This window comes from Zophobas morio, unplaced genomic scaffold, assembly GCF_036711695.1.
Source record: "Zophobas morio isolate AGI-343-1 ecotype UQ-CSIRO unplaced genomic scaffold, CSIRO_AGI_Zmor_V1 ptg000024l, whole genome shotgun sequence".
Lineage (NCBI taxonomy): Eukaryota > Metazoa > Arthropoda > Insecta > Coleoptera > Tenebrionidae > Zophobas > Zophobas morio.
Window position 1 is genome coordinate 4,841,370 of NW_026972129.1, and position 27,284 is coordinate 4,868,653.

Consider the following 27,284-nt stretch of genomic DNA (forward strand, 5'->3'; position numbering starts at 1 on the left):
TAGTAGTTCCTGAGTAAATCAATAAAATAAATTTACGCATTCATTAATTTTTTTGAGTCATCCTGTATATACAAATCCCAAAAATATAAATGAAGTGATAAATAACAAGTACAGACTCATCATATTTTGTACAGTTTAGATAGGACTTATTAGGCAAATTTTCGAGCTGACGTCATCAATTTTTTTGAGGGGATAAGCAAATATATTTTGACTAAACATTTATTATGCTCTTTACAACCTTAAAACATCTGCAAGATTTCAAAGCATTCGGTTTTGTTGTTCCTGATTAACGCAATAAAATAAATTTACGCATTCATTAATTTTTTTGAGTCACCCTGTATATGGAAAATGAAAAAATTTGAATGGAATGATAAATCACAAGAAGAAACTCACCATATTTTGTACATTTTAGGTAGAATTTATTCAACAAAATTTTGTCGTGACGTCATAAATTTTTTTAGGGGGGACGACCAAATACATTTTGATAAAACATTTACCATGCTTATGATAATTTTAAAACATCTTTAAGATTTCAAAGCATTCGGTTTTGTAATTCTGAGTAAATCAGTAAAATACATTTACTCATTAATTAGTTTTTTTGAGTCACCCTGTATATGCAAATCCAAAAATTATTAATGGGGTGATATATCACAAGTACATACTCATCATATTTTGCACATTCTAGATAGGATTTATTCGGCAAACTTTTGAACTGACGTCATCAAGTTTTTGGAGGGGATAACCAAATATATTTTGACTAAAGATTTATGATGCTCTTTATAGCCTTAAAACATCTGCAACATTTCAAAACATTCCGGTTAGCAGATTCAAAATTAAATTTCAAAATGTTGTTTTATATTTTGGACGTTTCGGGTAGAAACTCAATTCGGAGTCGTAAAACACTATGTTATTTTATACAATTTAAAACCGATTTACTATGTACAATTTTGAAGTGACGTCATCGCATTAGTGGTGGGGATGATTAGACAAATTTTGGTTAGCGTTTTACCATCTACATGATATTCCTAATATAAGTACAAAATTTCACAACAATCGGTCGAGTACTTTCGGAGATTATCTGTCTAATAAAAATCCGGGATGGCAGACAGACGGACAGACGGACAGACAGACGGAAATGGGAGACCTATTTCTTCGTCTTCTAGGGATCATGAAAGATCAAGAAAAGGTAAAAGTAGAGAGTCGGCCGACGGACTCGATTACAATACTTCCTTTGCTTACGCTCGGGAAATAAAAATATGAATGCAATGATAAATTACGAATATATACTGAAGATTTTTTGCACATTTTAGATAGGATTTATTCGGCAAAATTTTGAGATGACGTCATCAAGTTTTTGGGTTTGATAAACAGATATATTTTGATTAAAAAGCTACCATGCTTACAGTAACTTCAAAACGCCTGCAATATTTCAAAATTTTCAGTTTTGCAATTCTTGATTCAGTCAATAAAATAAATTGACCCAGTGATTAATTGTTTTGGGACACCCCGTTTAAGCAAAACTAAAAAAATATTAATGCAGTGATAAATCACAAGTAAAAACTCATCATATTTTGCACATTTCAGATAGGATTTATTCAGCAAAATTTTCAGGTGACGTCATCAATTTTTTAGGGGTAATGAACAAATACATTTTAATCAAAAAATTACCATGCTTATGGTAACATTAAAGCATCTCCAAGATTTCAGAACATTCGGTTTTGCAGTTCCTGATTAAATCAGTAAAATTAATTCACCCATTCATTAATTTTTTTGAGTCACCCTATATAAGCAAATCTAAAAAATATGAATGGAATAATAAATCACAAGTATAGACTCATCCTATTTTGGATATTTTAGATAGGATTCATTTGGCAAATTTTGGGCTGATGTCATCAATTTTTTGGAGAGGATAAGTAAATATATTTTGAATAAAAATTTATTATGCTTATCATATGTTTAAAACATCTGCAAATTTTCAAAGCATTCGTTTTTGCAGATTCAAAATTGAATTGTACGTGAAACGAAGTTCACCGGGTCAGCTAGTTATGTCATAAATAAAATAATCACGCACACACCATCTCAAAGGATTTTAATTAAAATGATTTCAATGTTATACAGTATGTAATGTATCCCTATACTTGTGGTGTACGAATCTGCTTTGAGTTCTTTTGTCTAAACGACCAATTTCTAGCAAAAAAAAATGACACAGTGTAATAACATTGTGTTATGGAAAAACTCGCTTGAAATATATCCATGGCATGCTCTTTTTTTTCGGCCCGTTTTGCTCAATTGTAGCTTGATTAATGAAATTTGTCCTCTCCTCTCTTTTGAGGAGACGAAAACAATCAAATTTCTTCTTTTTAACGCAGATGTTTGTCATCGAAATACCCTAATTGCGAATTCTTTGGAAGTATCCAAAGCCTAAATTATGTATGTAATGAGCGAATGAGATACTGAAAAAACATGCTTTCCTGTTGGTCATTTGTTTGAAATCTATTACGAATGAATGAGTCAATTATTTATTTCATTGATTATATTAGAAAAGGCTTAATCCATTCTCCTGAAAATTTGGGAATATAATATTGTTATTATAAGTACTACACTGCACTTAACCAAAGTGATATACGTGTCCTTGAAAAGAATTTGATGACGTCATCACAAAATTTTGTAAACGAAAACCTCATCTGAAACATACGTGTAACACACTTTTTCAGATTTACTTTTACATTGGATTTATATCTTTACATGAACTTACACGGGTTTTCATAAAAAAATTAAATGCACAATTTTAAGCTGGATATGTATTATTGCACTTCAGGGGCGAGGGAAGTTCTGTTGAAATAACCTTCGACCAATTTTTCAATAATGTCTTTCTACCAAAATATGCCATTTCAGTGTATTAAAATTATATTTACAAAAAAGAAAGTCAATTTGTTGTAATTAGCAGTTATTTTTTAAACGTATTTGGAAACTTATTTCATATTTCATAAACAATTGATGCGTTTATTAGACTGTACAGTGTATTTTTGAGTACTTTATGTACATAATCTATCTTTTTGAAGCTTTTTCTTTTCTCCCAAGCTAAATATTTACAATGTTGCTGCTTTTATTTTCTAGATAAATTACAAACAATGTCGATGGACCTTTAAAGTTTGAATAAAGTTTGCATTGAAGGGTCACTTGCTTTGTGTTTTGGTTTGAGGTACATAAAAACTTAAGAGCAAAAAACTTTCTGAAACAATCAAACTTCAAATAACGCACTTCACATCGTCTCGGATTGTGGCATGTGGTTCCAGTGTGCTAAACATGGCCTGCCTAATTTAAATTTCTCTTTGCCTTAATTTTGTTAAACCAAGAAGATTCATACTTTTCGTTTATCCTTTACACGATTGGAGATGCAGATATTTCTAAACCACATATATAGATGATAATTATATGTAAGGATATTTAAAATTTTTTGTTGCATAGATATCTTTAGATTTTTTAGTGAAAACAATAGCTATTAACATGACAAATATGTTATGGGATTCTTAACAGACCGAGTACGTACATCTGTACATTAACAAAAACTGTACGGTTAAGGGTTACCTACAAGAATCCTCTCAGTACAGTGAACACGTCATAACAACCAAGTTTCCGATTAACATATTATTAATTTTGATACCTAGAAAGTAACTATAACAGAGTAATAATAAGAACAACATATTCTGTTTAACGATCTAGAAAATAAAGCCATCTAACGAAACTACAAATAACCCTGCAGTAGGTATCCAGTTTTTTTTATAAATACTTATTTTATATTTTTTGATATAATCTCAACTTTCGCGGGAGAATGGATAAAAAATAAATTTTAGTCAATGTTCCGTAGTTATTACATGAAGGGCAGTTTTTTAAAATTTCGCAGTTTCCTTTTGAGGGTTTTAAAACCAAATGTAAATTTTCACTTTACAAGTCTTATTTTTTACGATAACCAGTACGCGTGAAGTTAAAATAAATGTGTATGGGAGTACATTGGTTTACTGCAACATTTATTTGAAAAAAATATAATTGAATTAAATCATCAGTTTTTTTAGAGGGGAAGTGCGTAGTCTGAATCCAATAAAAATATATTCCATTTAAACAAATATCTATAAAAATTAATGAATTTCCGACGAAACTGTTTACTAAAAAAAACGTAAAAAACATTAAAATATGGTTCACATATGGAGTTTTATTTTCTTAAAATGACAAAGAGAAAAAATACGACTCTCAACCAATACCTACAGAAAAATAAATTGTTTTTTTTTTATTTTTTTTTATTTATAGATTTGGTCGCGAAATTTTTTAAAACACTACCCTTCATGTAATAACTACGGAACATTGACTAAAATTCATTTGTTTTTCATTTTATTAATAACAACGTTTTTCTCATTTCACACACAAATGATGATATTGTCCCTACCTTATTCGAACTGCTTGGACTGCTCTATCCCTGAAACAAAATAACAAACAAGTAATAACCAAAGCAAATATTGATTAAATTTTAGACCATATATTTTCACATTCCTAGTCGAACCTCAGAATTATTGATGATGATTTACACCTTCTATTAAATATCGACCAAAAAATTAGAATTTATGTGATTAGATGATGAAGCGTGTAAGTGCAACAAATTTTCACGAAAAAATGGAGCCATTTCTCCAATTTTCCAGTCAATTTGTCAAATTATATTCGTTTAAAAGCACGATAATTCAAATAAAAAGGAATGAATAACACAAAAACTCATTTTTCTATGATTTATTATAAAGTACATGTAGATTCCACATGCTATTTTAAAATGAAGATTTATGAGGCAGACAACTATGGGGTGGCTGCATACAAACACATAAACAGGTACTGCTGTCGTGACTAACAGTGTTTTATTAGCTTGTGGTAAGACTTCTTCAATATTATTTTATATAAAAAAAAACAGTACAATATACATGCTCAAAATACGACAAACACAAATCTTGTTGCATATTAATTAATGTGCCCTTATCTATTCTCTTGACACCTGCAAATATGTTTCAAATTTACTTGATTTAAGCAAATAATTTAATAATTATCGTAAAGATTTTAAGCACTGTTACTAATAAATGTGACATTTGTCTAAAAGAATAGGTTGTAAAGAACGTTTTGTGATGTCTCTGTATTGTATGATAACAACCATTTACAGTAAAAACAATACCTACAACCGCTACAATAAAATCTTGTTATAATTAACACAAAAGAAAGGCAATTAGCATGTAAAAAAAACCTTCCAAAAAGTTCATTGCCGCTTAAACTTAAATTATATGGTCGTTCTATGTGATACTGCCATCTGACGGGTGCTGAGTTGATGCGGGATCCATGATAACTCACTCGGAACAGGTGTGTCTGCACCGTTTACTGTTTATACGAGCGTAAAATAATTTAAAGACAAATGTTAGTTTCTTTTTGTATACTTTCTGAACGGCAAAATATTTCATATTTGTAAATCGTACTTCTTATGCATTCAAAAAAAACGTGCAATCAAATCGTGGACGGCTAAAATTTATGTACATAAGTTTAATTCGAAATCTAACGAAATTTTAAGGTCGCATAAATCTAAAGCTTACACTGAAGGTTTATGTCACGACGTCAATAAACTACACCATTATTTGGTTGTAAATTAGATAATCCCTGAAACATTGAAAAGTCGTTTCATCAGGATCCAACTTTTTAAGAGTTAACTTGGAATTTGAAACAGCGAAAGTGAATTTAAATTGTGTATAGCTTATCTTTCATTTCAGATGTTTATCTTTTCGAAGTTGTTTTCCTTATGCAATATCACTTTTTATCTCTACAATCTAAGTAAACAACTAATTCAAAGACATTGATTATTCCACCCAAAATTAAATCAGAAGGGAATGGTTAACAACTGTAGCGGTTGTTTAAACGATTAGGGGAACCGGAGGAAACGCAATGTGCCTATATATAATGCATGAAGAATTGCTTCAAAAGTTGTTTTAAACTTGCATATTTTAGGAGGAATTGCTGAATATTAGGAACTGTGTTTTTCGAGAAATTCAAAATCAATAGTTTGCTCTACTCTGTGAAAAGTTTATTAAACTAAAACGCTTTTCACACTAAGGTGATTAATTTTTTTTTCTTTCAGTTGTCATATTTAAGGTCAAGTCGGGGTAAAGTGAACGAGATGTGTAAAAACTTGTGTAATAAAAAACTAAAACATGAGAGTTTTGATGAATAGAATGCAATGCGTTTTCTTATATTATCTTGTGCAGTACGCTCTAGTGATGGTGTAAAACTTTAGACACAATTAATATACTTCAATGGAAAAATAAATAAAAACCACTTGTTATGTATATTCACTTTGTATAGATCTATTATTTCAATGTAATTCCGTCCTGACTTTTGAAAATAAAGAAATTACTTAGGGTCATAGTTTTGTATACAGAATAAAAACTGCCCATTCTGGCAACTGACACCGCCTGGAATAAATAACGCCAAATTCACAAGATTTTCGCGCCTCAGATGATGGAATTTTCTTCTGTGATTTAGATTTATTCATCAGACCAATTTATTTTAAACTATGTATATTTAAATTTCAGCACTATTGAAACAGCGCAAATATTAAAAAAATATACAACGTTTTACTATTCAGTTAACGATTTGGACGGGTGGAAACGCTCTGGCAATTTTATTTTATTATTTGCTTCTTCGCAACAAATAATCATATTCAAATAACGGAACTATTAGTTTATATGAGCTGTAACCTTTTTTACCCGCGTTTGGAATTAGAAGATATACAATAAATCCAATCTAAAATGTCCAAAATATGTCTATACTTGTAATTTATAGTTGCATTAATATTTTTATATTTGGGGTATTTTAAAAAAATTAATGACTGAGTCAATTTATTTTATTGATTAAATCAAGAATTGCAAAACTGAATACTTTGAAATCTTGTAGACGTTTTGAAGTCATTGTAAGCTTGGTAAATTGTTAATCAAAATATATCTGTTTATTCCCACAAGAAAATTTTGTCGTATAAATCTTATCTAAAATGTGCAAAATATGATCAGCCCATACTTGTAATTTATCATTGCATTCATATTTTTTAGATTTGCTTATACAGGGTGACTCAAAAAAATTAATTTGTCAATTTATTTTATTGATTAACTCAGGAACGGCTCACTCCATTTTTCCAAAAAATTTTGGGAATACAATATTGTCATTTTTAGTATTATACTGCAATAATCCAAGTTGATCCACGTGTCCTTGAAAAATGTTTTTGACGTTATCACAAATTTTTAATTAGTCAAATTAAGAACGAGTCGCCCCATTTTCTCGAAAAAGTGAGAATACGCACGTCTTTATGTAATAATGATAAAATACGAATTATAATAATGGTTAATTTCAAATTTTACTCATCTGTTTTAAAAAGACAAACTCATTCAAATCAAACCAATTTCCACGTTACATCCTTTCGATGTATAAACATAAATAAACATGTGAGATTCAGCTATTATCTAGTGCTAAAGGACTTTTTATCCCCTTAGTTAAGTGTTCCAAATATATTTTACTTTGTCCGCACGGTGCAAGCGTTGCGGGGGAGTTGTTTAGGCCGCTGGTTTTACTTTATAGAGAGAGCTGGATTTGTCTGATTATACATCAAGGGCGAGGGAAGTTCTGTCGAAATAGGTTTCGATCAATTTTGTTAGTTTTGTTGTAGGCAAAAATGCATATGAATTATTCGTTCTTTTTAGTCGTACGCTGTTCTCACTATACAGGTTGTGTCGTAAGGAAATATTTGCGACAAAATCCGGTTGATATATTGAGACAAATTATATTTTTATATGTAGACATACATAAAACTGGAGTGTAAAGCAGTGTTCTTAATGCAAATAGTAAAACCTGACGAAAAACGTGTTAACGTGCATCTGAAATAGACGTGGAGGATTAGATTTCTAAAACGAATAGATGCTTATGTCGTGTCTCAAATATTTATAGCACATCAGGTCTATTTGATTAAAATGCGTCACGTAACATCACCTTTTTTTTTTATTTGTGTTATTTTTCTGTTTGCTGACAAAAGAACATGAATAACTGAAACATTTCTAAATTTATTTTTTAAATTATGGGTGACAGTTCGAAAATAGAAAAGCAAAACAATTAGCGAAGTAATTTTAAAAGTATCACATCACTGATAGTAATACTAATAACTGATAATCCAGTATGATATTAGATTTATAATGTAAGGTACGTGTCCACTGGAGAGTGACTTGGCGAGAATTCGCGAGAGTTACTTTCAAGGGCTTGTCGATTTGAGAGAATATTTTGGCAAATTTTGCTCGCCGATAGATGTCGATCAGACAAAGCTCTCAAAACCCTGTCCACTACACAGTTGCACTTGCGAGGAAAATGGACCCTCTTTACTCGAACCGACAAAGAATTTACGATTTTACGAGCCTTTTGTTAATTTATTTTTCACGAAATACGGTAAAATATTGCAGCTGTGAAAACAGGTAGTAAGAGGACATAAATTATTATCTGGACCTAAAATTGTGCTAAGAAATACGCAAATGCACGATGCTATTTCTATTCATGAAAGAGTAATAGTAACATTACGATTTTTTTGTATCAGGTACATATGTAAAAGTATTATGTAGGTACATCACTGAACAAAATAAGGTGTTCTCCATAGGTTATGTCACGTACATTTTGGGGTTTTTGGACCTTTCTTTTCTGTGTCACAGGTTGTCACATTCATATGATCCCACCCTCTATTATAATGTCATATAATTTTAATGTAGAGTTGATTTTGATTAAATCAACATTGCAATTATTACTCTTATTTAATATTATGTAAAATCTTCTTTCCACATATCTCTTAAAAATGTAAAAAATTGGTCGAAAGTTGTTTCGACAGAACTTCCCTCGCACCGAAAGAACTATGAAACATATCTAACATTTTCGAGTTGAGTTTTTCCTTTACACAATTTTGTGATGACGTCATCAACATTTTTGCAAGGTCACGTATATCAACTTGGATTGGTGCAGTATAATACTAAAAATAACAGTAGATGAATATGAATGCAGTGATAAATCACAATTAAAAACTCAACATATTTTGCACACTTTGGATAGAATTTATTCTGAAAAATTTTGAGATGACGTCATCAAGTTTTTGTTGGGAATACACATATATGTTTTGATTAACAATTTACCACGCTTACAATAACCTTAAAACGTCTGGAAGATTTCAAAGTACCTATTCAGTTTTGCAATTCTTGTGTTATTCAGGAAACTAAAATCACGCATTCATTTTTTTTTGAGTCGCCCTGTATAAGCAAATCTAAAAAATATGAACACAATAATAAATTACAAGTATTATACTGATCATATATATTTTGCACATTTCGGGTGGAAATTATTCGGCAAAATTTTGAACTGACGTTATCAATTTTTTGGAGGGGATAAGCAAATATATTTTGATTAAAAGTTTATTATGCTTATCATAACTTTAAAACAGCTGTAAGAATCAAAATTAAATTGTAAAATGTTGTTTTATGTTTTCTTTTCCAAAAATCTGGAATCGACCCAGTACTTTTGGAGATTATCTGTCTAATAAAAATCGGGACGGCAGACAGACGGACAGACAGACAGACGGAAACTAGAGACTTATTTTTTCGTACTCTAGGGGTCATGAAAGGTCGAGAAAACGTAAAAGTAGAGAATGGGCTGACGGAAATAACGATGTTTGAAAATTGTTAATATTTTAGTTTTGTTTTTATAAACACTCAGCATATTAGAAATTAATTTAATTGATACCATAGCAAAGCACGTACTTTTGTTTACCTCCCCATAAAATATTATAACACAGATCTTAAAATTAATACGATTGCGATTTTTTTGTGAACCGCTTCATTACAAAAATTTTTTAGAAAATTACAATTAGGCATTCTATTTAAAAAAGTTGAATATTACGCCTCAAAAACAGAACACTCTGTATAGTTGAAAATAATTTTAGTGTATGCTACGCGATTTCTATAGTCCTTTTTTTCCATATCGTGCAATTAGTTCTGCAGTTTGGTCTTTTGACCATCCAAATTTGGCCATGGCAAAGCTCACCACTCGCGGACAGAACTGTAGGAATTCGAAACGTGTTCGTATTGTGAAAGTACCTCCAGAGAGGCACAGCTTTGGTTTCCAACTAGAGCCCAAGTTCTAGCAAATTTGCTACCCTGTCCACTGCTCGGGTACACTAGCGAGAGAAACGAGCGATTTGTACTCGACCGACAAATAATTTATGATTTTATGAGCTTTTTGTTAATCCTCTTTCAAGAAATTCAACTGAAATGTAAATGCTGGGAAAACAGGTAGCAAAAAGGGTATAGGTAAATTGTCTCCCGGGTTAGATTGGTAAGAGCGCTTAATACGACCGGCACCTGAAGATTATCATCCCGGCAGGTTATGATTCATCAAAGGACAATTACATGCAATGTTGTAGTGTGTAAAAACATCTATAAAATTATTGTCCCTAATAATTATATTTTCAGGTGAGGCAGGTATCAATTTATAAAAGCACTTGTGGATAAACACCGAAAATAAATATAAATATTAATTTTTGAATACTCATGCTACTTAACAATACATTTGTAGTACCTAATATGTAAATTATTATTAAAAATTCATTTAAAAACGTTATTTGAATAATAAAAAATGAATTTACTTCGTTGTGCATAGTTTAATCTCGTACTACAACAAAATAATAATAACAATAATGAAGTATAATCAGAATCACGTATACAAACTATGATGTTTAATTATAAATTAAAAAAGTTAATCTAGTCTACTTTTCACATTACTTGCTTCAGATTTACGACAAATGAACATAATTTAGTCATTTATTTTCGTTTTACATTTTTTTTAGTATTTAATAATTTCATAAAAATGTGTTACCTATCTCAAAACGCTGTATAAATGTTGAAGTCAGGTAAACGATCAGATTTGGCCGAATTGCGTAGTCCTTTTCACGACTGTTTGCATAGAATCATAAACGTGTAAAATAAGTCGGCTTCACTCGAGAAATAATTTATGATGAACTGCTTACTCTCGGGGAATACTTCCCCAATTCGAAGCTTCTTCACACGGACAGTATCTCTCGCAAGTAAACGCAGTTTGGCTTGTCCACTGGAGAGAATATCGTTCGCGGCGAGATCAGCCGATCAGTGCTTCGTCTTTACTCGATTCGACTCGGAGCTCTCCAGGGCTGATTTTGAGGCGATTTCTCGCAAGTGGACACGTAGCTTAATAAGGATAAGGGATTATGTCACGAATGAAAGTTTAGCGCATGAGCGCAACGAATGCCATAATTTTCATTAATGACAAAACCCTGTCTTATAAACGCATATTTCACGCTATTTTGTGATCGATTAGAACAATCAAAATTCTGAAAATTCAATTCATGAAATTTTGATATGAAATATGATAAAAATCTAGATAGCGACAAAGCTGAAGAAGCTGAATCAAATTTAGTGCCAAAAACATCAGATTTTCTTTTATTGAAGGAGTACAAAAAATTTGGGAGTGGGTACGTAACAATAAGGTGGTAGTAGTGACTGAAAAGCTATCTTTACATATTTTTTGGACCAGGTAAATTCTTTGTCTTTTAGGTTTGAATATTGTATATGAATTAGTTTCTTGTTTTAGTAAAAAAATTGCAAATAAATCTTCAAGTCTCTGGTGTACTTTTCCAAATTAAAATGTATGTTGTGTATGAAAATTGAAGTTGACATACTAAATTCATAGAGCTGACAACATTTTTAAAGAGCTGTTCTCTCCGTTACCTTCAGATTTAGTCGTAGTAATAATTTTTTCAGAGTTGTTGGTTTGTTTGGGACATGCCGACGCGTTTTATTTTATAATTTGTGCATTGGTGATATTAAAAGAGGAAAGGTCAGTTGTCATCGTACATGTTAGAGATACAAAGACACAGAGACCTATTGTGCGTTCCGATTTGACTTGGCAGCGTATAAAACTCGTAAACAATGCATTTTAAATGGGAGAATTCACGGCGGTGTTGTTAATTTCCAAAAACTTACCGATTTCTGAAGAAGTTGATTCATGAATCTTCCATAAATTATTATTAAGTTTTTGTTATTCTGCTTTCATTCGTGTTAAAATTTTACTTTTACTGTGCTAGTGTTTTTAAATTTCTATCAAAAAAAACTTTCTTTGTTACTTGTACAAAAGGTGTACTGATTTTAAAGTCAGTCAACGGCAAAGTTGTAGTGTATGGTTCGAAATAATTTTTGTAAGGAAGAAGTACTTGACAACTATCTTTGTCTTTGAGTTAAAAATTTTGAAACTTAAGCGATTAAATTTCAAACATACCTAATTGGAAGAAAACTCTTTTTATTGATTATCTTCATTAAAAAAAATGACAATAAAAAGTTTTTCTCTGCAATTGGCAAAACCAAAACTAGAAGGACCTTTGAAACCTATGAAACACAAGGGTTGATTATCTGAGACGCTGGACGCTGGTAACTTGATTCTTTATAAATAGGTATATTCAGCCAATCAAAAAAAATCTTATTAACGTTATAGATTTTCAATAAAGCGCCACTTCCAAAGGACTCTTGAAACATTAGACAATTAGCGAAACCACGTTCCGTAGAACATACAGCACGCAAAACGTAGAAAAAACTGTTATATCTATGGAAACATAGAAAATGCACTGTCCCTATCGGTGATTGTGCACGTTAACGGATAATACGTTGTACGAAACGTAATTTCGCTAATTGTCTATTATACTAATGACAGCCCATCGGTGACTTTCACAGAATCTTGAACAACCATTCAGTTTGTTAATTTAACAAGTTTAGGTATTTAATATCTTGTCATATAACATATTTCCCACCACACTCACGTATATTATTTTCGGAGCATGATTTTTAACTTTAGTTGCCGACGGGCGTATGTTGTCAAAAACGAGATACTATAGAATATAGAAGCAATATAGAATCTTTTTTATTACTAGTTCTCGATCATCTCTTTGAGACACGCAAACGCTTCATTTACAAATCATTACAATTTTTAGGAAAGAACACTTGTCAATCCCTTCCCCCCACCGTTTCTAAGTTGCGAATAACTAATGGTAATGCTTTTAGATTTCAGCCTTTATGACCACTAACTTCTGCTATTGCGACATACTGCATGTCCAGATGGTCTTTTTTGTTGACAAATTACGTAGCAACAAAAAAATTTGGCAAAAAATTGATGTTGAAACGAAATCAATTTTGGAGGAACTTGAGATTTGTGTCGAACAGAGATAATGCCTCAAAAATATATAACTCTAGATCTACAAAATAACATTTCCCTCTGCCTTTGGAAGGAGGGCACTTTTGGTTCACCGTCACAATATTTCAGTGTGGTAGACCAAAAGTTCCTTCCTCCTTGAAGAACCTCATTATTGTGCGAAATTTATCTCTCGTAACAAGCTCTACCCTTCTTTGCTGTAATCACCCTAAAATGGCCTAACCACCAAAAACATCAATCGCCTTCCACAACCTTATCATACTGCGCCCGTCCCTTTGTCTAGACCTCCAACGAGCACATTCCTGACCAAGAATGGTCATCGACTACTGTTCATCCCCAGAGACAATCAAAACATTTCAATGGCAATCAGTAGTCAATGCTGCATTGCATTCGTGGAAATCAACGAGTTTAATTGGTATATTTCCCCTCCAGGACTACTTGTCCACTTTTTTTGACCCATGTGGAATTATGGAAAATACATTTTTATGCATTCTTCACGTTGTTCCCACCAGTCTACACCAGTACTTACAAACAGGAACAAAATGAGACCTTAGGGGGCATTCTGTATAAGACCAAGTTTGTCGCACCGTTGTTGCACCCCAAACTAACTTCTTCAGTGGTCGAAGAGCCGCAGCATCGGCTCTCCCATTCACCGGTCTAACTGTTCAAATCATTGGCATTGCCGTGTAAGTTATCCTATAAGTGTAAGTTATTATTTGCCTGATTGATTTCACTTGCATGCAGTATTTTGTCCTGGTAAAGCCGTATTATCGGTTCGTCAGATATTGCTAATGTGTGAAGACCACGAAGCTGATATGACAAACAGTGGAAACCACGTATCGAGCCAACTTTTTCCTACTCAATTTAGGTTCTTCATGTTGTAGTGCGAAAACTTCTCACCAAATTCCGCGTCCGCGTTTACCGCATCCACACGCTCAACCTGGTGACTAGACATTGTTTTACCCTCAAAACATGCAACCTATCCGTTACAAATGGTTAAATAAATAAAATAATCCCCCTTGTCTTCCCATATTTTTTGTCTTTTGCGATGCTTCAGTCCACGTATGACAACTCAGAGAACGGTTAACAACCTTCCATTGTATTTTGTACATGTTGCCGCCTGCCTGTGATGACGGTACACACGCCTAGTCATTTCCTATAATCTAGCTTAACGTTCAAGTGTATTGTAATTTATTGGCTTTATACTGCTTCATCAGTGTGTAATCTTCGCGGAGAATAAGTTATCCCGACGAGCTGATTTACCCTTCTCGCTATCCTGAAGCTGTCCTTCACAGGTCCGGTTCCTAAGGAACAGAGATCGACCTCATGTAAAAACTCGGACAAAAAGCAAAATTAGAAAAGAACCGGCAGAACCGTCACACTGTCGTTCGCCGAGGGGTGTGCACGTGTAAGTAGTCGTCTAATATACCAAAGTGTTCTTACTTTAAACAGAAGAGTTTTCAGCTTACAAACCAATGCAAAAAAAACTACTCTAATAAATAATGCCAGATTTGTCAACGTCCTTTGAAAACAGGGGTACAGATCGAGCAGCTGTTGTTTAGACAACGAAAGTTCAATTCCCATATTAAATGTATATCATGCGCATGTATCTTCGCTTATGTTTCGATATTGCGGTTGTCAGTATGATCTAAAACGTTCTCATATTTTTAGGTAATACCGCTGTCGAATCTATATGCTTTGCTGCGTCTCTCTTTTGCTTCCACGTAAATGATAATAACGGTTACTAAGTTAGACATGTGATCTTTGAATCGTTAGTACTGTTTTTATTCGAAAGATATACAAATTGATAAGACAGTCTTGTCTTGCGTATCGACCTCTTTTGTCTAAATTTGTAACAGTTTAGAGCAGCCATCAGCTGCTCAACATACATATATTAGTTCAAGAAATAGTTATGAAGTTCTGAAAATTAGTACAAAAAGGGGTCATGAATAAGACCTGGACTTGCAACGCGGGAGCGCTCAGTAACTTCGCCCGAAGCTAAGCTTGTCAAACAATAAGACCTTCTGGTTTTGGAATTGTTGATGTCTCACTGGAGGAGTTGTCTAGGAAGTGAATTAGTAGGTGAGTGATCATTTTGGTCACAGTGAAGTATAGTAACGGAATCCAATGACAAACCAATACTTCTAATTCCACAAGGTTATTAACAACGGTACACACAACTAATTCGTGATCAGAAAGATTTCCCATGATGCCAACAGTATCAAAAACGGTGATCGTTTTGTTGTTTAATACATATGATCAGACAATAAGGAATTAATAGGACGACAACCAACCTGACCTTTAGTACAACGTCCATCGTGGAGGATTCTGAAAACATTTCTCCCAACGTTGTCTAAGTGTAGATAGTGACAAGGATATTTTCACAGATTGTCCACAGTTCGACACGATTCTTACAGCTCCGTTACAACAACAAAAATTTGTAGAACTGATTCATACCGAGTTACAAAAAACAAACATTACATAAAATAAATTATTATTTTTGATTTTTGAATAAATTATTTTTCAATAATTTGCTTAATTTTGAATTTTGAACGAAGTGAAGAAAGACATGTTTCAGCTATCGATTGATAGCATCAAAGTCTTGCATCGCTAAAGTTTTGATGGGCGGTATGATACAACGAACAAATTGGTTAACTAACTACTAGGCTGCTTGCTGATTTTATATTTTCTCGTTAGATGCTAGTTAAAAATTAATTTTGGAAGTTTGCTGCATATATCATACACTTGTTAAGACAAATTCTGAACATTACACTACAGACTTAATCAGTAGCTATATGCACTTCCGCTATCATGCATGCTGCTGTCATCTCACAACAGTGGTAAAAAACAGAAAAACCAGAAAAATGTTGCTACCACGAAGGTACCGATACGTATGAATAACCTGGAGTCCTGGTACCTCTATAAAACTAGTTTTTGTCTGAAACTTCTTTATAAATATTGTGTTCTGATTCTAGAGGAAACAGTAACATATTGCCTTAATATTTTGAACGAGCCCGTTCTAAAAAGAATGATGTTAATAAAAAACAATATTTCACATTCATTTTAACAATTATGTATTTACCTGAGCTGTTCTTTCTATGGAATATTTTCTAGAACTTGTAAAATGAGTCTTTTACTAAAATCACTATTGTTCATAGCATGAGAATTTTCTACGTAAACATGAAAAAATACTTCTCGAGAAATAGATGATGTACAGTGAAAATACTGCAACATATCCTGCTTATTCTGAGGCAACTGAGCATTCGAAAGTTTACATCCAATTATTCGAAATAAATATTAACTAAAAATTGGTCTAAGGTTATTTAGACAGAACTTTGCTCTCGCCTGTACACTACAACATGTCCAGCTTTTTGTAAAAATTATAAAATTTGATTTTGCGAATTATATTTTTTTATGCTAATACTTGTAAGTTAAAAAAGTAGATCTTTGTAGTGTTAACGTAATGGCAAAGAACGATGCTATGCGTATGTTTAAGTTAGTTTTTCTATTAAAAGTTTGTGTGATGGCGTCATTAACATTTTAGCAAAACCACGTACCTATATCAATTTGGGTAGGTGCAGTGTAATACTAAAAATAAGAATACTAAACTTTCAAAATCCAGGAACATAGGGTAAGCCATTCTTGATATATTAAATAAAATAAATTGTCTTATTCATTAAAATAAATAAAACATTTTTACAAAGACATGTATATCACTTTGGGTAGGTGCAGTGTAATATTAGTGAAAACAGTACTGTATTCCCAAATTTTCGGGAAAATGGAGTCCCTGATTGAATCATTAAATAAATTGACTCATTTATTCATTTTTATGACTCACCCTGCATAAGCAATTCTAAAAAATATGAATGCACTGATAAACCAAAAATGTAGACTGTAGACTCATAATATTTTTTGCATTTTAGATACGATTTTTTCGTCAAAGCTCTGAGATGACCTCATCAATTTTTGGGAGAATAAGCATTTTTAAAATGTTTAAAGATTTTAGAGCTTTCGGGTTTGCATTTTACAAAAATCTGCATCTCAAGATGGATTCATATATCACACATGCAGGGGTGTGTTATTTGATAAATATAAATAACCTTTTTCGGCAAAATTGTAAGACGACTTATTACTATTAGGGCGACCGTAACCGGATAAATTTTGATTAAAGATGCTTATGATAACTTTAAAACATTTGCAAGATTTAAGCGCATTCGATGTTGCAGTTTTAAAGTTAAATAATTGTAAAATTTTGTTATATAGTTTTGAGTTTTTTAAAAGGATCTGGATGCCGAAGGTAAAAAATCAAGATGGATTCATAAACAACATGTCTAAAATGTTCAGGTGACGTCATCACTTTGTTGGTGAGAGTAATCTATGAATTAAAATATTTTAGGTTATCTGCACTTATGTATTAAAATTTCTTACATTTTAATTCCAGTCATTTCACAAAAAACTGTGACAGAAATATCGCGAGACTATGCACAAAAGTAAAACACATCTAAGGCAATATTAATATAAAAACTCTTTGAAGAGTTTATATAAATAGATAGATAATTTAAGTACGTAGAAGGCCAAATGATATTTTGGCCACTGGTAATTTTTTTGACCAGGTTTAGCCTAGTAAAAAAATCATTTGAGAAAGCCAAAGGCGTTTTGTAAAGCCGTTCCACGTAAATTTCGTTATACAATTACAGTTGAAATAGTTATAAAATCATTTTGTAGAATTTAATTGCTTTTGATAACTACGTAATTATCATTTAATCGTTTTTCGTTTAAATAAAGCACAGTAATGATCATAAACTGATTAATTTTGCGTCTTTTGTTATGTCAGTAACTAACTAATTACCTTAGAATGTAGGAGATACATTTTTTAAAGTTGCTAGTTATCAGAGTAACATTCTTCATCAGAAATGTTATAAAACACGTGTTAACATGAAAACGTTACTTTTTTGACAGATGTACAAATACAAAGTTTTACGGTCTACAATTTTTAAGCATTTGTTTTATTGGAAAAATGCTCAGGGATAAAATACTTAATAATGAACATAAATTTAAAATTAGGTCAACAAATTGTGAAGAACGAAGAACTGTCATAAAAATGTAGAAAAACATCGTCCACTTTTCTAAAGGAACTCCTGGTCAAATCCATTTAAAAATATCAAGTCTCGACAACACATGAAAAGAGTTCTATTAACAGTTTCAACGCCAAGGAAGATGTCTTGATTAATATTATCGAAATAGGAGATTACATGTGAGATAAAATTAATTATTTTTTCATGATCACATAAAAGACAGGTCTTAAACACGACAGGCAAGTACCTGTAGTCGTATTTTCGTGCCAGATAATTAATTTCACGTTGAATTAACTTTATGCTGCATAATGAACCGTTGCGAAGTGTTACCAAATAACAACCGCACTCTAGAAATTATCTCAGAGTAACAAAAGAATTAAAAAAAGAAAAGAATGATAAATTTACAAGACCCACCTTTTCAATTTAGCGTTGAGTGATTATTCTTTTTATGCAGCGATCTTGTAGACTATATTTATCTGTCGCTTATTTAAAAAAAAAAGTAACCCTAAATTTGCATATGTTATGTTAACAGAGTTATGTACATGCGTAGACTTACTACAAAACTGAAACTTAGCATTGTAAATTGTCCACTCATTGTGAAAAAAACAGATCTCCCACATTTGTACAAAAAAAGTTTTTTTATATACTTATTTCATCTAAATTATATTATATAAAAATAACTTTCATGGAAACCAATTCCCATAAAATATAGAAAAATTTTTAAAATGTTATTTGCATAATGCTGACATGCGTTGAATTTATTTGTTGTTGCAACATGGATAAAAAATTCGTTGCAATAAATTTCGAACTGATACTTCGAATAATTAGGCACACGTAGCTACGATAACTTCTTATGTCTTGATAGGATGAGTAAACGTTTGTGTCAAGTTTCAAAATGTTTTAATAACAGAAATAACAATGAGGCTACTAACCTCAGGCGAACATTCATAATAAAAGCACATTATGTTACCGAACATTTTTTGTAACAATCTGATCCCAACCAAAGTTATGGTTGCCTCTTGGGACAGAAATGAATTTATAGAGGATCAAGCACATTATTACTTCATTTGAATTGCAAAATTTTACTTTACGAACAGCAGATGATTGTCTTCAAAGAATCAGTCATTCATAATGCAACGAACTCGTGTAAATATATGATTTAAATATACACACTGTAATTGGATTTAATAGCCTTTTTTAATTTCAGAGTGAAACAAAAACTAGTATGAAATTCTTGATGGGGCTAATGACGTTAACAGTAATTAATTGTCAACTGTTTGAAAATTATATTTGCGATTCCCGTCAACTAAGACAAAATTTCTGTTATTAAATAAAAAACTGTTTTATTTTAAAGCCTCTTTGGTTTGTGGTTTGTAGCCATGGCTCGAGAGGTCGAGAGGTCTCGTATGAACAAGAAAATTTTAGATGAAGGGAGGCTGTGACTAATATAGGTACCTCTTTTCTATGACATCCCAATAAACATTAGTTCTTTATCAGTCGCACCACTCATACTTGACGTGCGCTAGTCCCAACGTTGCTTGACCAACTTCACCAACTTCTTTGTCATGTAGTACTATACATGGGGTAACTTTGACAAAAATCAAAATGATATGTCATGTGCGAAAATACGAGGCGGAGATTTTTGAATGAATAGTAATAACGTTCAAAATCACCTACCATACCGAGAATTATGACTCGTACTTTAAGATTATTATAAAGATGATAAAATTGGAAGTAAGTAATTATGAATATGTATCCATCCATTTATTTCCTTAAAAAAATACCGACTTGTTTCGCAAAAAGCGTAAAGCTCCTCCATGTTGAAATAAACCAAGTCATATCAGATCTTAATCACGCTATAAGAATTTTCTGCTTAAACCTTACATCGCTAACGTACGATCAACAAAAATCGGACTCTGCTTAGCGCTGGATGTCTTAACTCGTTCTAATTCTCCGTTATGAGTAGTAAACAATGACGAAGACATCTTGTTCGTCCAGTAAATATTTCAAAATAAAAAACCTGTAATTTTAAAGTAAAAAATTTACGTAGCTATAATCTGCGTAATTAAAAAAGCTTGTTTTAAAATATTGTGGATCGAACCACACGATTGCAAACACTAATCGTAGCCAGTGCTACTTTTGTGCTTTGCCTCAACTGTGCATAGGCGTAGCCTTAATCGTCGCCTCAGTACCTATTTATCATCGAAGAACTAGACAATCGAATTTCCTGCACTCGTTTAACTGAAGATTATTTACTAACACCTTTACTGTCTAGATTTAGTGTAAATGTAACAACACCTATTGTAAAATTCTACTGACTTGTGATTGTTATGTTTAATTAAGAAATACAAGTATTTAAGACACTTTTCTAAAGGACGATAACTTTATGTTACCTGTAATAGCATATGCAAATCAGTGTAGGTTTTTCAAAAAAATTCTATACAACCGTAACTCGACCTCAGAATTCAGGAAATTCTCTAAATAGCATTGTCTGTGACCTGACTGATTGTTATTATTATAAGGGCATAAGCATAAATTTGCTTAAGTAGTTCTGATCTAATGTGGAAAGACCCACTCAATATTGCGAATGGTTTACCTTCAATGCACTTACTTAACTGATAAAATTAAATAAGTATACTTAGTCTCGGATAAGCCAAAATAACAAAAAACAAAGAAATAAATCTGTCTGTCAGTGGCAAATAATAGTTTATAGGATACTAAAATCAATTAATACAACCAATTGAAATATCAAGTTTTTGTGCGTTCATCTAGAACGAAATCTGAAGTGTTTTTCCCTGTGTTAAAAGTTAAAAATGATGTTTTATTGTCGTACGACTCGCACTTTTGAAATGGAATATTATTATGGGGCACACCTCCAGCAACAATAACAGTTTTAACGAAACATTTTCTTATTGTGATGATACAGATAATGACAAAATGTTCGTAACTCTAGTAGCTTTTTAATGCACCACAGTTGCGTTACTTACATCATCATTGTATCATAAATAATTTGATTTAATGATAATCAAATTTTTTTCTACTTTTCTTGAATAAATACTCTCATCAAATATCTGTTTTCTGACAATTAATGCTAGTCAATACTAGAGAGTGGATTTGCGAGCTTTAATTTTTTTGCGCTGGTTAGCTAGTCTACGCAGTAGTAATTATAACTTGCAAGATACGGTACTTTTTATGCCTTAGACGCATATAGCCCAGCCGCCTATATTTTGACCATAAACACCACCATCCCCGACCACCCCAATCACCTCTACATTATCTTTAACCACCTTTACCACTAAAAGCACGCTTACATACACTGAGGATTGCGTCTAAAAGTTCTTCTTTCAACTGCTATTTGATAGTACAGACCACAGAAAATGCATATCTCTGAATTTATTGAAAAGTAATCTCCTGCGTTAATTTGATTGTAATTGGACTTTTCTTTTCTTTTTGATTTTTAATTTCATTTTTAATACATACAGTTGAATTTATCATTTCTTTCATGTAATAATCATAGCGAGCGTGTCGTATGAATCAAATAGATACCATATGTTAAAAAAAATCCTCTAGTAAGCCGTGCAATTGATTAAAAATTAAAATAATGATGTCGATATCGCAGCTATTTGAGGCTTTAATTGGCAATTATTTGACTGTAACTATCAAACTGTACAAGGAACGCGTTGATGTTACCAACATCATTATTTTAAAAATAAATTGCACGACCTACTGGAGGAGTTTTTTTAAATATGTAGTATGTACTTTACCACAATATTTCGTCAGTAGGAGACGTGTCCGTGTTCATATTAATGTCAAGCTGTTGGTGTTAAGATTTAGGTTAGAATTCACGCACATGATCCCACTTGTCTTGCACAATTCCTGTCTATAGTGAAGAATAACTTTAATGGAAAATACGGGAGAATATTTAATAATAGGTTCTATATCAGTTCTACAAAGTTTGCACAGTGGCGTACTATACAAATTCTTCTCCTGTCGTACTTCGTAATATTGAAAGAAAACAAATTATTTTCTCTGTGCGGGTCCCAGACTAGACTGGGGGCGACATGCAAGTATTTCCCCGCTCTCATAACTGTCTGGTTTCCTCGTATATGGTAACGACCCTGAGCCTATCACCAGCCAAGTACCAATTGCGGCAGTACAAAGTGTCAAATTTTGCAGACCCTGGATTGGGGATTAAAGGCATGTTTTCGCATTATTTACTACACAGAGTCATGTACTGTATACTATGTCTCTAACGTCCCCCATACGGGGATAACGCTTACCAGTTTGAGTTACGCGATCCCAGCGTAATCCAATTAATTGCTGATGTTGACAAATGTCCTTTGTTGTATGGATCAAGTCTCGCACCAATGTTATTGTAATATCTCTTTTTGATTCAAAATATTGGACTGAAATAACAGATAAGCATACATTTTACTTGGCAGACATACGAATTTCCTTTTGCAAGTACTACAGTTTGCTCTGAACAAAGATAGAGATAGTGGATTTTATTGCAGCTAGCAAATAAAATAATCACGTGATGGAAAAGATAAAAAAATCAAACATTAAAACATAAAAAAGAATATTATCTTGAACGAACACGCCGGCTACCGAAGATATGCACGAAGACAAAAAGAAAATTTTTATCAAAAAATGTCTACGACTCATTATGAAAACACCAAACGAATCTAATAATAGGAGACTTCAATGCAAAATTAGTTAAAGAAAAGTGTCGCAAACCAACTATTAGTAACTTTAGTAAACATGAAGCTTCAAATAAAAATTACTTGAAGTTCATAGGTTTGTTAGCAGGTAGAGACTCTAGAATCGTGAGCACTGCGTTTCAACGAAGAAACTTTCATTTGAAAACATGGGTCTCCTCAGACGGCAAAACAGTAAATCAGACTGACTACATTAGTAGTGAATGAAAATTAGTGCAAGGCAATAAACAATGTTACGGCAGAATAGATCTGCAGAAATAGGTTCCACTGCACATATTAATTTTTCAGAATCCAAAAATTTTATTAAGGTATTATACGACATAATTGTTGTAACTGAATCTTGGTTAAATGACTCAATTACGGATGGCGAATTGTTTCCTTCTAATTATACTGTTCTTCGATGTGACAGAAATTTTAAATTAACTGGTAAATCTGATGGTGGAGGTGTTATTGTTGCTCTGTCTAAGAAAAATACATCTGAATACCTGCACATTGACAGTATAGAAAATTTAGTATCACAAATAGATTTTATAATTTGCAAATGTTATGTTAGTAAAACTTCATTCTTTCTGGTTGCTGCATATATCCCACCTGATACTTCTATTGACAACTATGTATGAAAATTTTCATGAAGCATTGGAAGCATATCTTTATGATAAACCATTTATTTTGATTGGGGACTTCAATGCCCCAGGTTTTAGTAATTTCCATAGTCCGGCGTACTCTAAAATTCAATTTCTCCAAAATTTTTCAAATTCACTGGAAGGAACACAGTTTAATAATATCTTAAATGCTTATGGACACATGCTTGATCTATTATTTTGTAATCTGAAACTGAACCTTGTTTTTAACCATGCTGAATATCCATTTGTCAAGGAAGATGCTTACCACCCTGCTCTATCAATCAATCTTGATTTAGAAACTTATGAAAAAATTAATCCTTTTCCAATCACATATAATAACCGTTTCAATTTTGGAAAGCTAACTTTAATATTCTTTATGGTGATGTTCTGTGTAAAGATTGGTCTTTTCTGCAACAACTTAATAACGTTGGTCATGCGTTGGAGATGTTTTATTTTCATCTTTATGAAATATTTAAAGCCTCAGTTCCGTATTACAAACAAGGTAATATTCGGTTTCCTCCGTGGTTTACACCCGACATTATTTACAAATATCTGGTTGACCGAGTTTCACTCGGCTCGTTTGGTAGTATTAGATCAGATTAGGACAGATAAATATGCGTATAGTATGCATTTTGAAGTACACGCGCTACTTAAAAATACACATTAAAAAAGAAATTCCATAAGCAGTCTTTGTTTTAAACACTGATAAGTGACATGTAGAGATTAAAGAACAGAAAACTGGAATTATTGTTTGACATCTCATTTGTTACCCAAGTTTTCTCTCTGTCGTTTTTTTTTTCCTAGTTCTCTCTCTCTCGACTCTAGAAAAAGGTCACAACCACATTCTTACTGCCAGAAGAGTTTCGCCTCTGGTGTGGTTAACATACTGAGTTACCGTGCTCTTTTGTGTTATTCCTAATTTCTCAATCTCAACCCTGCTCCCGAAAATGCCATTTACGAAAGTGTGCGAAACGTTGAGCCCAAAAACTCAAATAACACGGTCCCATCCCCGAAAACGATCACATGTTGACACTGACCGTGGAACCTCTGAAATGAATGCTTGACAAAATAATCTCAATTCAACACACTTTCGTGTGCCTTTTATCCGCTCACTGTTTAGTTTTTGGTAAATTTTCTCACCTCAGGAGGTGAATTTCAACGTCCTCTATACAGTGGAGTATGTTTCGGTACGTACAATTGAAGATAAAAAGGTACGTCAAACGTACTGTCAGACTGTCACCCAAACTTCTCATATAAAACAATCTCGTGTTCGTGTAGTGTCATCTGATGTTGCCTAGCAACAAATATAATTCACTGCCTGAAAATTGCTGAAAATGCCTGAAGCTGTAATTTTCAGAAGTTAAAACTATGATCAATCGATTTCTTGACCCAAAAAATCCCTAACCTGTAAATTTCATCGAAATCGTTAGAGCCGTTTTCGAGAAACCCATTACATATACAGGGTGCCGCATCCAAGTCTGGATATAGGGAATTAACATGCGAATTGGTTTTTATTTTATAATATCTCCCCAGATCACTTTAAAGCTATTATTGAGTGATGGCTTTGTGGAGGTCGAAGAGGGCTATCGGCCAGTATTTTTTTCAAATCGTTGCATCGCGCTCATTCACTGTAAAAAGGTTTTAAAAATCGTATTTTGAAATTCGCGCCCGATCCGAATTGTCGCGAAGTGTTCCGTCGTACTGTCGAAGTTCGGCGATCGCGTATTTTCATTACCCATGCAAAATTCAAATGTCAAAGTGAAATTAGAAATTATTCTCATCAGAAATCAACGAACAAGTCAAACTGAATTATTTTATCCAGTGTGATGATTATTGTAGGACAAATTAAACGGAATAAATGCACAAATTGATCCATTCATTCGTCATAGTGCGCGACCCCGTCAAACGAGCCATCTCGGACTACAATCAGACCGTATCCAAAAAGCCCAAGATGAAGACTTCAAGCCTTCGAGCAGCTGGTCTTCCTCAAAACCCCATCAAAGCCCATCGGCAGCATTGCGACATTTTCTGGGAGCCCTCAAGCTAGGAATGTACTCGGGCTGCCTCACTCAGTAATCACTGAACGACTCAAATTGAATTATTTTATCCAATATGACGATTATTGTAGGTCAATTTAAACGAAATAAATGCACAAACTGCACAAAATATTTTATTAGGTTATGTTGCTGGTGCTGATCGAGTCTTTATTACTAAAATCTCATTAAAATGCCATGTTCTACTGCGATTAGATGAAAAAGCGAGGGCCCGCTTTTCTTATTGTGTGATGATAAGATTTACCATCAAAATAGCTGGCGCTTTTGAAGAGGACCTTTTAATGAACCATTTAGATAACTACAAATAACAAAACTTAACAATTGTTGATGAATGAAGTAATGAAATATTGTACGAATCTGGAGAAGTATTGCACTATTTTCAAGAATTGCTCAAAAAGACTGCTCTCAGCAGCTGTACAGTAAGTAAGCCAATCTTCAAAACTCCTACGCGTATTGATCAGCATTTTAGTTGAAATCTGAAGACAATATTGCTGGATTGCTTGTTTCAGCGCTTCTCTGTTTGTATAGCTTGTCTGAATGCAGATGGTCGTGAAGAAATCTCCAAAGAAAAAATTCTCAGGGGTTTATATCCGGCGATTGCACAGGCCAATGGGGCGGTGCAAACTTTCCATTCCAACATTGCGGAAAAATACTGGTTCAAATAAACAACATTTATGCGAACTGTATGGCTGGAGATTTGGTCCTGGATGTAAAAGACCTGCTGCAGATGCCGCACCCTTCGAGTCCCAGGAAGTATTTGCTGAGCTAGCATATTATCCTACTTCTGAGCATTCAATCCGGATTCGATGAAAAAAGGTGCAATGACATGATGTCCTAGAAGCCCCAGTCATACACTGACAATTGCACGCCATTGATAACGAAGGTCATGGACCACGTGAGGGTTGTGTAATGCTCAAATTTGATCGTTCTGACGATTATAACTTCCCTTAAGACCAAATGAACGTCAGTAAAACAAATTTTCCTCAAAAACTCTCCATCAGCCTAGATTCTCTCAAGCGTTCCTTCGTAAAACTCTATATGTGAGAAGTAGTCCCCAGGCTTCAATTTTTTGTCATGATGCTTTTTGAAATTCTTCTATCTCATCTGTTTAAGACCCCTAGAAAACGTCGTGCCCACCTGATTTTATGTAATTTTTATCACCTTTGAAAATAAATGTAACTTTATTTTGCGAAATATTATTTTTATTTTTGTTGTTGTTAACACAATAAACAAATAAAACAGTAATACAAAAGTTTCTGAATCCCAAAACACATTCGTAATAGAGAAAAATACTTTAAAATGTTGATGAGTCAATGTTCTACATTTCTCTCTCAAAAATTTCCTGTAATGAAGATGCTTCCTGGAGGCAAAAAATCCATCCCTGCTTAACGAATGTAAAATCAATTGACTTCCAATCTTTAGTGATTCCAAAAAAAAGGGTGAAATTTATCCAAATTACCTACTAATTAAATTAACTGTTGAAGAACATGCAGG

General features: G+C 32.8%; 1 protein-coding gene and 1 long non-coding RNA gene across 8 annotated transcripts in view; one reads left to right on the forward strand and one right to left on the reverse strand.

Annotated features, from left to right (window-relative positions):
* The window catches only part of Mp (Multiplexin), a 250,562-nt gene that overhangs the window by 174,958 nt on the left and 48,320 nt on the right, over positions 1-27,284 (reverse strand). For all 5 annotated transcript variants that reach the window (XM_064064824.1, XM_064064822.1, XM_064064821.1 and 2 more), the window contains exon 2: positions 4,442-4,471. In XM_064064824.1, the coding sequence (XP_063920894.1) occupies positions 4,442-4,471 (30 nt within the window). The remainder of the gene's footprint in view (positions 1-4,441; positions 4,472-27,284) is intronic.
* LOC135135454 (uncharacterized) lies at positions 25,225-26,984 on the forward strand. Of its 3 annotated transcripts, XR_010281559.1 has the most exons (3): positions 25,225-25,808; positions 25,865-26,209; positions 26,300-26,984. It is a non-coding gene; the product is annotated as an uncharacterized LOC135135454 (long non-coding RNA). The 3 variants fall into 3 exon arrangements; XR_010281560.1 differs by having other exon boundaries at positions 25,225-26,213; XR_010281558.1 differs by having other exon boundaries at positions 25,225-26,209.